We start from the raw sequence: 14,656 nt of genomic DNA, 5'->3' as shown, positions 1-14,656 counted from the left end.
CGAACATATAATTGAATTTATAAACATTCGTGTAGTAATATTTTATTTTTGTAGTGTATTTTCTATAGTTTAAATATAGAAATAGTCCAACTTCTATAACTCTTATCTTGTCATTTTTAATCATAATATGTAACAGTTGTATATGATTAATGGAAATTCATTAGTTGTAGGTATTGTTAAATATCTTTCTAAAATGTATGCGTCTTTTAGTGGGCTTTAAAATGGTTAAATTAAATTGTATGTATTTCTAGTTATTATTAATTTATCTTATTTTAATTTGTTTTAAGGCTATTTAAAAAACCATATAGGCATCAAACTTTGATGAAATGGATTTACTTGTTTAATGAAAGTAATATGGCATAAATAAATGGTTATGTTACTACAATAATATACTAGATTTTGATGGATTTTTTATTTAGTATCAGGGCTTTCGCCAGGGAGAGGAAACTATGGGACCATTTTGTCCCAGGCCCCTGTCTAGGAAAATTGAATGGGAACTCCCTTAAAATCCAGATTTTTAGAAATATTGATCTTATTCGTAATATATTATTTCTATATTATTTTACTTTATGAAATATTAATAAATTGAATTATAAAATAAGTAACATTTTATAAATAAATCGAATTAATTTAAATTTATATTAAAGCTTTATTATACTGGCTACATTTTAAGTTATTCTAATTTCTAAATAGTTTTAACTGTAATTTATTATGGTCATTAATAGAGTGTGAAGAATGACATAATTTTATCCAAATTCACTTAGAAATTCGTTATCGCAAGTATCGACATGACAATATATAAGTTCTTCTTTTCTTTGGATATTTAAAAATTATCTAGGAATAAATTTAAATTATATTAAACATGGTAACTTGTAATACATTGTTGAGAAATTATTAAAAATTAAATTTATTGTATGGATGTATTTAAATTAGTGATTTTTATATAATAATAATAAGATATATATTTTATAAGAGTTTTGTCGCTTAGGTATCAATCTTTCAGTATTTAAATTTATTAAATGTATAAATACGAATACATTTTGATAGTAATAATAAAATAGTTACCCTAATATGGAATTTAGTTCAACGGAGTTATAACGGTTTGAAAATAATAAAATACTGACCTATATCTATGTCTTACGAGATATATGTCTAATATGAAATTTCTAAACATAAAGCTTTGTGGCTTGTGCGTGGTGACTTAATCATATGGTTGCAAACTTCATTAAAGTTCACACAATACATCATCATGTATATTAGTATAAGATCTATCCATGAAATACCAACAAGAAATAGAGACCTTACTTATCAAACTCTAAGATTGATTATTATTCATTTAATAGTTTGGCAATAAAAATGTATGTTATATGATGCCTAGTATTAAAACTAATTTATTATTCATTCCAATATTGAAAAAGATAAAAATTATAATCAATAATACATTAAAAAATGTAAATATATTTAAAACACACAAAAAAAATGTATGTTGACTTTTATATGCTGCAACATGTTATTTATTAGAAAATTAACTATATGAAAATAAACAGAATATCTTGCAATAATAAATTATTATAAAAATAGTTGTTATAAGTAACTTTGTACGCATGGGTTGGATAGTGACTAGGTTAAACAACTGTCATTAAATATTTAAAAGACGTCAAACGATTGCTTTACTTTAAAAAATAAAGAGTTTTTAAAATCTTCAGATCGATCTGTCATTCATAATGACTAGAGCCCGGATTTATATGCATTTTTTTAAGTGTATGCACGTCTACGAAGGTTTAAAATGACCACGATTCATATCACACCGCATTTAAACACCAAATTTTATGTTGCATATTTTGCATATTACGTGGGTTATTACATACTTGTTCATAAATGTAAATAACATGCATATTTAATGGGTTTTTAATAAATTAAAATTTTTATGTATTTTTTTGAAGTTTTCTATTCGTTTTTTTGAGAATAGGTAACTTCAAATAATCAAAATATTTATTTCTAATTTTTTTTTATTTGTATTCTCGTTTTTAAGTTTCTTAAAAGTTGTAGATTGATTTTTAAATGATTTGAAATATAAAGCTGTGGATATTATCATATTTATTCGTTTTTAATAAAATATTTAGAATTCTTTTTTGTATAAAAATGTGGTTTTTTTTTAAAAAAAAACACATTTTATGTAGTGTAACATAATACATATAATTGCATATTTGGGCAATTTTTCATTGCATATTTTACACTTTTTAAATGCATATTATTAATAACTATCATTTTTGCGGTATTTATTTATTTTAAAATCAATTGTGCTATTATAAAAACATTAATTTTTTACCTTCTGATAAGTGTATAACTCTTTTTAATTTTGTTTGTAAAAATTATACATATGATTAAATTATGATTGGCTAATACCGAGTAATGTACTTATTTTTAATTTTGTCCCTATGTTAATTTATCTATATATAGATTATGGTAGGAAAAAATTTATTATTTTAAATAATATATATTATATTTAAATTGTATTTAATATTAAGTTTCATGATAAAAAATACTTCCCGAGCAAATTGTTTGATTTATTAACATTTATTTTTATTAAATTTATTCATGTTCAATTAGATATAATTCTTAGTCTACTTTATTAAATCCAAGTGTCTTTAATATTTTTAAAAATTCGATCAGTTCTCTTTTATGAGATCACGGTTAAAACCTTATACTGCGTATTATGCGTTTTCTTTAAAATACTCTTTAAAATTTTCAGTTATTTTAAATCATTTGAATAAAATGAAACAGCTCTATGGTATATGATTATTATTATATGATTACAACAAAGTACAGTTATAAATTATGGTAGATAAGCCTTTGGAAAATAAATTGCATGAAAAATATGTAATTATAAAATAACGTTGAATTAAAGTTTCAAATTATATATTTAACAATAAATGTATGAGCTTTTATATACTTTGGTGAATGATCATAAATTACTCTATGATAAGCGATACTTAGTGAAAAAATCAAAATTAGTTATATTTAAAATTAATGTTCGTATTAATATTTTACATGTTGAATACTTTAAATATATGCTTACATTTATTTGTACAAAAAAAAAAAGTTAGTTGTGTCGGATGATGTTTAATTGTAATATTGTGACTGCAGCTAATCTACAATTTACACCACACTCATATATGTTTTATACTCTAGGTTATGCATAAAATAAATTATCCTCAATAAATCACAATTTATTATATCTCTCATAAAAATGTCTAATTCTTTCTTTTGTTTTATCATTTCCATTAATACCTCATTAAGTATTTTTCAATAAATCATCACTAGTCCCACACATTTTTTTTTTTTTAATTTTTTTTGCCAAGATGTTTATAATTTTTTTTCACTGTTACCAGTGATCTATATTTACAAAATTATTTAAGAGGTTTGGAAATGGTGTAAGATGACAATCTCATAACTGAATTTATAGTTAAAAAATAAATAATTATCCAAGATTATAACATGATTGAATTGAGACAAAAAAGATTATAAAAATACACTATCGTCATAAAAAAAAAAATTAATAGTGTGGACGGAATTCATAAGCTAAATTGATTTGATATATTTATTTTTGAACAAACTAATATCATGTTATAATTTTAAATTTGGAAATGTATCGTAAATAATTATATTTATATATGTAAAACGATTTAAAGTAGGCTAAAGTAGGCTAAAGCTTTTTTTTTTGTTATTAATAAAACATTGTTTATATATATTTGTAGTCGCTAATCATAAGACGAATTTATGTAAGTTTGAAATGTCTTATCCAAAATTAAATATTACACGTTTTATTAAAATTATTTACTATCGTTAATCTAGTACATTAAATGGTAGACGATCTGCATCAAACAATTTTTCGTTTGTGAAAATTGTAATACTAACGTTAAATGAAATTTTAATGGTGCGCAAAGGAATATTTCACTAACGATTTTTAAAATGCATTTAAACATTTTCATTATTATTATTAATATTATGTTAAAATATTACATCTACGGGGAGAACACTGATACTACGTTATTGTGATGGATCTCATGTGGTTATATATGTTATATGAAATAACTAGTTCCAAGTTACTATATAAATATCGAATGTAAGCTATGATTAAAGTAAAGAGTGAAGTAGGTAGTACATACTGTGCAGTAATGAATTTTAATGTTGGCCATTGAATCATTACTGTTGAAACTTCAAAATAAAACAAATTATAAACCGGAAACCGCAAGTCATGTCATTAATTTTACCAAATTTTACAACTAGGGTTAGTAAGATAAAATATGTGAAAGTAAAAAATAATCTATCATCTATATTACCTTTTCATCTTAAGTTTTAAATTATTCTACGTGGTCTATTGTTTATTGAATTATGATTATTTTTATTTATATGATAAATTTACCTACATCAATATATTCTGTTTTATAGAGTGTGTGATATTTTACTTTGCAAAATGATGAGCATACTCCGGAAATCATACATTCGATGGAAAGTATATCGTTGATTTTACCTTTCGTAGGAGTAAGATTGGCATTAAAAAATAAGTTTAAAAATTTTAGATAGTTGTTTTAATAAATTAAAACTTTCTTACAATAATTTTACGAAAAACATTTTATGTATTTATTTTTTTTAATTTCAAATAAGTAATTTTAAGTAACGATGAAAGTAAACAAGTGCCTAATTCGGTAATACCTTTTTGTGTTAAGTATTTTGTTTACATTATTTCACACATACTCATACATGATGTATTTTGATTTAAAAATTTGTTGAATAATTTATATAGGTACTTTTAAGTTAGGATTTATTAAATTGTGTAATATTTAAGTGGATAAATTAGATCTATTATGAAAATTAAAGGATACAAATTCATTAATTTTATTTGAACTAGTTGAAATTATTTGAATACTATTAATCTTTCATTATTAAGATACTCGTTTTATTTTCAATACAGGCCTATCATAGGATTTTATACTTTAGCGTAAAGTTTCACATTATATAAATTACCAATTTATGGTAATGGTCTTCTTTAATATGTATCTACAGTTTGTGTATAAAATATACGAGTAGCTGTTAACTGATAAAAAAATATGTTGCGCTTCATAATGAATATTATTCTAGTATAACGTTTTGTAAATAAAATAAATAAAAGTTGTTCCATACGAAATATTATAAACATTTTACGTAATTTATTATCATATTTTTGACAGTTTATCCATTGCTTTTTCTTTTAGAAATAACCTGCAGATTTCAAACAGCAAGACCGGAAGTGCGACAGTTGCTATTACATTATTTAGTTCCTTGGTTACATAACATGGAATTAGTGGATCCGAATGTACCTCCTCCAAATCCACTATCGTATTTCCAGGTAGTCAATATTTTGTTTTTTAAATTACTATGATTATTTAACTCATTATGGGTAATGTCTGTATTGTATTACCGACTGTTGATTTCATTCAAAGATACATTTCATAGACTGTTATATATTTCCGTTGTCTGTGTACATTAGTATATAGTAAATATATATACAAATATATATATAGTAAATGTACACTCAACAAAATTATTATAATACATTTATATTTTACGTTAATACGAGTATATCAACAAATTGGCATATTATGAATATTAAACATTGTATTTATAATTGACGGTAGATTTAAACTTTAAAATTACAATATTGAAAAAACCCTTGTAACAGATTACAAATTAGGTTTTAATTTTATATTCTTAACTGTAGATAATTTATTTTATATTAACTTAAAAAAATGTATCTCGAAGTTCATAATTTTTTTTATATTATATCTTGCTTACTATGTTTGATTGATACAAGGCGATTGCTAAAACTTTATATCATGTACAGTAATGTATACATTCTAAAGTTTGTACCTAAACAATTATTTTTAAATATATTTTAAGCTATATAAATTAATTTAAAAAATATTTTGAAAACAATTAATTAATTATACATATACGCTAGTGTGTATTTAAAAAATACATATTAGTTTTCTTCTTTCTTACGTCATGTAGTCATTTTAATAATTTATTTTTAAATTAATAATGGAAAAAACAACGTTGGTTTAATGTATAGCAGTTTCCTAGTGAAGTAAAATATTTCAAATACTTATGTCATATTAGATAGTATCTAAGGTTTTCAATTTTTTTTTTAGTATTATCCTGCAGAAGAAGGCCAGTCAAATTCTTGTCGCCGAGAAGGTTGGGGGTCAGTCGAGGCCACGGAAATGGTGTTAAATAATTTATTCTACATTACAGCTAAGGTAATAATTTATGAATGATGTCTTTAACATATCCCATTTCGTTTCTACTTGAATTAATGTGTAATTAATCAAACTGAATACAATATTGACTTAGATCAACTTAGAATATGTATGACTATAATAATACCATACATATAGAATAACAAAATATAATAAATATATAAGATAATATAAAAAGCGAATAGATGATATATTAAAGAATAACAACTATTAAAATTTATTTTTAATTTAAAATATGATTCAATATTTTTAATTTTGCTAATTTTACTAATTTTGTAGAAGTATAAAATATTTTAAATATTCAGTCTTTCAATTATATACTCTATTAATGCTCTTTGTAATTTTGTGTTGATTAATTTAACTATTGAAATTACAGTGGAACTTCGATAAATCGAATCTCTTTAAGTCGAATTTTTGATAACTCGAATAATGTCTAATGTCTTGGCCCCTGCATTTCAATATATATGTTTAATACATTTTATCGATAATTCAAAATTCTCAATATGTCTAAGTCATTTGAATTGAATTTTGGTTTGAAACTCGAATTTTTTAACATACATTATCCTAAATTATTGAAATAATGTAAAATTTTATGTATAAATAGTGTATGTTCATAAATAACAATAATAAGTATTAAAGAAATCAGAGGTGCTCCCGACCCATTCGAGTTATCGACATTGCACTGTATATTATTTGTTTTTGAAAACTGATTGATTGTGCTTTAATTACTTTTTGATCATTGATCAAACTATAATTTTTTTTTTAATAAGTAATTAGTTTTTAATTTAGGTTTTTATATATGAATAATTAATTTTGATATTTTGATATTGTCCAGTTTCTTTACAACTTCAAATTGTTGCTAACATCGATTTACTTTAACAATTGACTAATTTAACGGGCATTTTTTGAAATAAAGTAGTTTAAATATGGAAACGAATCGACCAATTCAAATATTGTTGAATAAATATTTTAATTTGCATAAATTAAATAAAACACATAATAATAAGTAGGGCTCGGTAGTTAATGACCTTAAAAACATTAAAGAATGACATAAAAAAGATGCAGATATAGCGTAAAAATGACAAAAAATGTCATTAAAAATAACCTAAAAAAATTACATACATTTGTTTTAAATTAATAAAAATACTTTTTTTTTAAATATTTTACTCTGTTTTTCTGTAACATTCTGTTTAATTTATCAAAACTTACAAATTACTCAAAAATCGAAATAATTACAGTGTACAATTAGAGGGTATTTGATGTTATCAAAAGTAAATGAACGACGATTATCTGTTAATAAATATTTATTTGGAAAAAATTCTCTCCATGATCACTGAAGTGAGATACAGACGAGCACTAACCGACGTTTTAATTTTCGTTATTTCGAATGTATTATGAAAAAAATAATAAAATTTAAATATAATAGGTTATTATTCACTTATATTAACATGACAACTACGCGACGACTGTAATCGACGAGATAAAATCGGATACTAATCGAATATTAGGAAAGAATAATAAAATGTAGGTATAGTAATATTCACTACAATACGATAACTATGAATGTAACCGGTGAGATAAAATCGGACAAGTCTTAAGTTATCGGCATAATAATTGATAAGAAACGACAAGAAGTGAACTAGTGTGAAACCAGTAAAAATGATTAAAAATGTCAAAAAATGACTTAAAAATTAATAAACACCAAAAAATGCAAAATAAAAATTAATTATTCGAATTTAAAAGATAAAGAAACACATTTGTGGCCAGAAGAGCATTGTCTAAAAAGTTCCAAAAAAAAAAAAATGCAAAATGCATCAACTTCTGAGCCCAAACAATACGAGTAAGTATATAAGAAAAAAAATTTAGATTTTAACAGGAATCATAACCTTAGCCCATAATTCATACTTTTATAAAACCAGAACCAGATCATACCATTTTACAAATATGTGGCGAATTTATTTATTTTAAAACAAATAATAATAGATAACTCTGATGGCGTGGTTACTTTTCTATCGTCACAAGAAATCGAACTAGAGCTCGTAGTCACAGTTATTTTGATTCTTATTTATTGATCTAATTATTTTATAGTCACATTTTATAATTAGTATGACTTATTATATTGTATAATTGCGCTATTGATGTCTGTAAATTTAAAGCAATTAATAATATGATTAAAATGTGAAAAATAAAATTTAATTAAAATTTTTAAACCATTACGTACATTTGAGTGAAATGGGACAAAAACTTATTATTATTTTTTAATTTAAATGTTCGCTTATTTTATTCCAAGTTGCTTAGTCTTAATTAAAAAAACCCATTATTTCAATGTAAAATTATTCAAATTTACTAGCGATAGATTAATTATGCATAGGTTTTATATATTGGTACATATAATTTAATACAGTTTTAAATAATAAAACTTTCATCTGTACCTGTCTGTCAACAATTAAATTGTTGTTAAATTTTTGATAAATCGTTTATGAGATTAAAACTTAGGAAATACAATAAAAATTTGACTATTTAGAATGATTATGCTAGTAATTCTTTGTTTAACTAAAGTTTTTCCATTTATTTATTTTTGAATAAGAGTTTTGGGTTGGCGTATTTACTTGCGTATTATTACTTGTCAGAGCTAATTCGTATTTTTAGTATTTGAATGAGGTAAATATGTATGAAAAGTTACGTTCGGATTTTTAACTCTGGAATTGAACATAAATGGTACTTTAAAAGTTTAAACGATGAATTTAAAATGTTCTAAAAATAGTTTTTTTGAAACTGAAACAAAACTTGAAGGAAATATTTAGTTACCTACTCCATGCATCCATTCACTTTTAATTTGAATAATAAGAAATTTTTTTATTTACAGCATTACATTGTTAGTTATAATTTTTATTTATTTATACATATATGACGTCAGTACTTCATTTTAGGTTAATTAGTAATTATATTTATACAAGAGTATAAGATATTTGATATTAACATTTAACATGATAAATTTGAGTTATATTAGCTTATCAGAAACGAACTTCAAATTTTTATATATTGAACTATTTTCGAAATCATATTTATATTGCAATGATTTTATAATAAATAATAATAATAATAACAATAATAGTAAGCAAATAATATTATTAGCAAAAAGAAATGATGATTATCTAATATTCGTAATGACAACTGTGTTGCTTTTATTATACAAAAAATTTTAAACTAGACTTGTTTTTTTTTTTTTATATATAATTATTATATTTAATATCATGAGAATAATAATAATTTATAAATTTTAGTTCGCTGATGAACACCCAAAAGACATTGAAGACGTATGGTCAACACTTTGTTTATGTTGGCCAAATAATTTGAAAGTTATAATTCGTTATTTGGTCATTATGAGTGGTATGGCTCCGCATGAACTTTTACCATATGTGAGTATGAAAGCTTATATAACATACCGATGTACAAAAAAAAAAGTATTAATTATATTTTCAAGCTATTGACAGTCGTAATTAAGCAGGTATTAAGTAGTTGTTATCCCTTGAAATTAACGAAATTCGTATTCAACATCATTTTGTTTCTCTTTGAGTTTATTATAGGTATCTTATTCAGAATTGTAGTTGCGTTAAAAGGCTTACCCCTTTTCCCTTTAATACATATATTTATACTCGTATGCTTGGTCTAAGCACATTTTTATTAAGCTAATTAAAAAAAAGTCTATAATGATCCATTTATAAGCAACCTTTTTTTATTTAATAACATTTCATGGATGAAATTAAAAAGTTGTAATCACATTATCAATAATTAATAATCTTGTAGATAATCCATAAATTTACTTATTTTTTTTTTTTTTATTAATTGTATTCGTTATACATTTATAATACTTCGAACCGAGTCCATTATTCAACAAATTGAGTTTTTCTTTATGGTTCTTTTATGAAAAACGAATTGAAACAAATAATTAGGATTGTCCTTAATGTATTCGAGTCACTTGATCGACTGATTGGTTATATGTGTATTAAAATATAGCGTATATAAATCATCTTTACATCTTAAACATCATTCTTACACGGAAATTCGAAATTGGCGAATCGAGTGAAGTAGCGCTCTCTCTTAACTGTTCCCGGTGTATAACTCTTCATATTACTTGAGACGCGTACGTGCGCTTATGATTTATTGTACTCAGTGTGAATATTGGTTTTTATGAAATTCAAGGGGCTAGAATTTTCTGTTATAACAACCGATATTTGGTTTTCCCTAGTCCGAAAACATTCCTTTGGGAGACTTTATAACCATTAATCGTTATAAACGATATTTTCTGTAACGGATGTCATCAAATGCTCGGTTTGTAGTTCACGTTCTAAACGCAATATGATTTCTCCACTCCAATTTCCGAATCGTTTCGCCACCATGTCACTACCGGCTGGTGTTTAGCATCGCGCTGGCCAATAATTCGTATTGTGTACTATTACGACTTCGCGTGCGTTGTAATATATTTTTTTTCCCCGGTTGTTTAAAGGCCAAACGCGTAACGCTGTACCTAGCCCGGTCCAGGCCGGATAGGCTGCTGGACGAGATGATGACTGAACTGCAGACGGTGGAAACGCTCAACTGTCTCATCGAACGGATGGAAACGCCGCCATTCTACCGGTTGACAAGCATGAGAAAAACTTCGGCAATGGGACCAGCGTGCTCGAATAACGCAACGTCTAGTGCCAACGGCTGCACGGGCACCGGTGCGTATACGTTTGGCGGCGGAAGTGGCGTGGGTGGCGTTGGTGGTGTTGGCGGCTCGGCGGACATGTTGCCCACGAACGTCAACGAAAACGAGACGGAACACACCACGTCTCAAGCGTCCGCGGGTATGATACACACGAAGAGGCACAGTGGCGATGACCCGTCCAAAATGGGGTAAGTAACATTTTGGTACACGTGGAAATCGAAAACTTTAAATTTACAAGCGGAATAAAAAATTAATTTATACGCGAGTGGCGTGCTGGGTGGAGCGTGGAGTCGTGCTGGTTTCCTTTATTTATTTTTAATTTGCGCCTTCCGGTTATGTTCAGTTAATTCGTCGCGGTGATTTGATCGGATCCGAAGAGCGGAGATAATTCTACGATCGATAATGCGCTTTAGATGCTTATACGTAACTCGACTATCGTACAATTCGGGTTCGAGTTACGGCGAATTATCCGCACGCCTCGCGTACGTGGTTCACCACGGTCCATGGTCGATTTAATCGATAAGATCGGAATTCACACTTCAGTTTTTTCCGACTTCTAGAAATTGTTTTCCCTTTGCCGTCTATAAAATATGTGTTTACAGGATGTACAATGTTTGTAGAGCTTTTCGTAAAACATTTTAAAACTATACTCGACTTTAAGTGCTCAAGGGTGGGGCTTAAAACTGAACGATTGCTTTAAAATTGTACGTAAATACATTATTAGATATTAACAAGAATCAGTGAGGGGTTGCCGCAAAATGTACACAAAAAAAAAAAAAAAAAAAAAAAAATAAAGTAAATATTACAGAAAAAAGCTTAGGACCACCTTAATGTGCACTTTACACCGATAAAAACTGATAAAAATTATTTGTTTTTACGTGTATTGTTCAATTGTTCAATGGTTTCCAATAATAATCATGTTAGGAAGCAATAATTACAACAACTTGTGTAAAAGTTGGAAAAACACGGATTTCTATAGTTTTTTATTTTTACTCTTTCGTTTTCCTGTTAATATTTTAATATTTTAAAACCAGGGAGCAATTTTTTATTTTATTATACATCTTATGAGTTGCAGAAGTTGCCTAAATGAAAACCTGAGTATAATTGCATCATATAATTTGTCTTATTGAGAAATTAATGTGAACAATAGCTATAAAGTTGATTGTTTAGTTCATCGTATAAAATAGCATGCATGTTACGCTTTCGTATATATAGTAACCTTAAATATATTAATGTATGGATAAACTCGTAACATTCGTAAAGTATAACGCGGTTTCTAAAGGTCTCCTCTTTGTTGATTGTTGATTTCTTATTGTAGATAGCCAAAGACCTTTTAATTATGGATTAATTTAAGAAACTATAGAAATTAACATTGCTTGATAAAATGTAATCCTATAATAAGCCTTTCAAATTTCATAATTACTTATATTTGAAATCAGATCAGATTAGTATCTTGTATAACGGCGCTAGACTAGGCAATTTAACACCATGTGTGTTGTGTTATATTATGGGGAGACATAAACAGAGAATAATAAATTCATGATTATTACCAGTGTTGATTAAATTTCCGTTGAAGTCGAGTGCTCTGTATAATTTTACAACCGTGATAAGCTTACTATGAAATACCTAACAATATGCTATATTTTATTTATTTTATACATAAGCATTGGTTTGAAATATTGTTATTTGTTACAAAATGTGGTTTCGTGTATTTGGTTTAGCATATTATTTCCTTTAATTTATACTGACGGCATTCGATTAATATCGGTTTGGTGGTTGAGGTTTTTCTTTGACCATCGAATATCCATGTTTTAATTTTGTATAACCGATTCTTAGTGTATTTATTACTATATATGTATTAGTCGTAACATAATTATTATTGTTGAACTATGGAGGACACCCTACTTCAACCAAATTCAATGTTCATTTAATAAATATTAATAATAATTATGAATTTATCTTTCTCTATTTAGTTATTGAAGTGTTATTATTTATTTATAAAACTCAAATTATATTTGGGACTGACTAAAAACAAATAACATGAACCGCAATTGGGTCATTGGTTAGGGAAAGTGTTAATGCATTTTTATCGTATACATTTTATGGAACCTATAAAGTTTTAAATTGCTTATTGCTAAACCTTTTAAGGATCTTTTTCGACTAATCGCCACATAAGCCTGTCTTTCAGCAAATAGTTTATCATCGAAATTTATTTTAACGTTAATTCTTTAACTCGTTCATATAAAATAACGTATAATAGGTATGCCAATATTTCAAATAAGTCAAATTAATTAATAATTGACGGAGGCGTGAAATAATCTAACATTAGTGACGAAAAATCGAAGAAAAAAAAAGTTAAAACACACAGTGTTTGTTTCAGTCAATTAGTTCAAATGTTAGATGTAAATAAACATACATTACACCTTAACACATAATCCTCATTCTTCCGCAGTTAAGTAAAAATGTATTTATTTAAAAGATTTATTAAGGTTTGCTAAATAAGAAGACAATTTATATTATTTGAAATTTTTTTGTTTCTATGTTTTACTTGTAATATTTTTATATTTTTTTTCCTCATAATATTATTTGAGTCTTATTTTCTATTTAATGAGATACTACGATATTATATATATACTCGTATATACTATAGAACAGGTTTATATATAGAGGTGGCCAATTTTTAAAGACTTGTGACCGACTTCTGAGTTTTTCTAGATTATCACGATCGACTAAAAATAAAAAAAATAGGTTGTAACTGAGTAAAAATATATTTTATATACAAGCATGTTACACTTCTTTTATTTATTGTAACTTTAACTATACAATTTTTTATAACACGCATTTTAATACATATTTTATCAGTTTATTATACAAAGCTATAAATATATATAAATATAAATATTCAATATTTAATATTCAACGTTAGATTGTGTACAACATACCTTCAAAACTATTCGATCTCAATGTATAGTTTCATTTTTCATAGTTATTTATTACTATATATTGTTGCCATATATATTCATTATTAATTGTTATTATTTTTATTTTTATATTTGTGGGTTAAACAAAGATACAAAAATTTACAAAAAATGAGAAACATAACATTTACTATAAATCATATTAAAAAATATATCAAAATCCTTGTGATATAGTTTGCAATCGTTCTTATTTGTAATCGATTCGTTTCGGGGATCCTTCCAATTGACCTACTCGTATTACCCAGGTTCATGCTCAATTCATAATTTTTATTTCGAGTAGACGCATACTGTTGTCTTAGGTTTGCCATGTAAAAGTAGGCATGTAGTGATGCAGTGATATAAGTTGCAGTCATATGTATAGTTTTGTATATATATTAATTATCTATATTTACATGAAATATGTATCTGAGTAACCACTATAACCACTTAAAAAATATTGTTCTTTTTGAGTCAAGTTTTCTTTGAATTCTTGGAATGAAATCCATTTAACGCATTGTTTTCATACGTCACGGACTGTACATAATTAAATAATGGTTTCATTTCACTGCAAGACAAACTTTTCATGAATGAAAATATTTTACCGATTGGCTACGGTTAATTTAAACACACACACACACACATACACACACACACACACACACACACACACACACACACACACACACACA

The 14,656-nt window shown here is 25.8% G+C and overlaps 1 protein-coding gene across 3 annotated transcripts in view; it reads left to right on the top strand.

Moving 5' to 3' along the window:
* The window catches only part of LOC112688134 (protein furry), a 121,767-nt gene that overhangs the window by 77,785 nt on the left and 29,326 nt on the right, over positions 1-14,656 (top strand). For all 3 annotated transcript variants that reach the window (XM_025561185.1, XM_025561184.1, XM_025561183.1), the window contains 4 exons: positions 5,256-5,389; positions 6,192-6,299; positions 9,584-9,718; positions 10,807-11,198. In XM_025561185.1, coding sequence (XP_025416970.1) covers positions 5,256-5,389; positions 6,192-6,299; positions 9,584-9,718; positions 10,807-11,198 — 769 coding nt within the window. The remainder of the gene's footprint in view (positions 1-5,255; positions 5,390-6,191; positions 6,300-9,583; positions 9,719-10,806; positions 11,199-14,656) is intronic.

The sequence above is a fragment of the Sipha flava genome, unplaced genomic scaffold, assembly GCF_003268045.1.
Source record: "Sipha flava isolate LNK unplaced genomic scaffold, YSA_version1 37_pilon_pilon, whole genome shotgun sequence".
In the NCBI taxonomy this organism is placed as follows: Eukaryota; Metazoa; Arthropoda; class Insecta; order Hemiptera; family Aphididae; genus Sipha; species Sipha flava.
The sequence above is the reverse complement of the archived record's forward strand: the minus strand, read 5'-3'. Positions and strand labels throughout refer to the sequence as shown.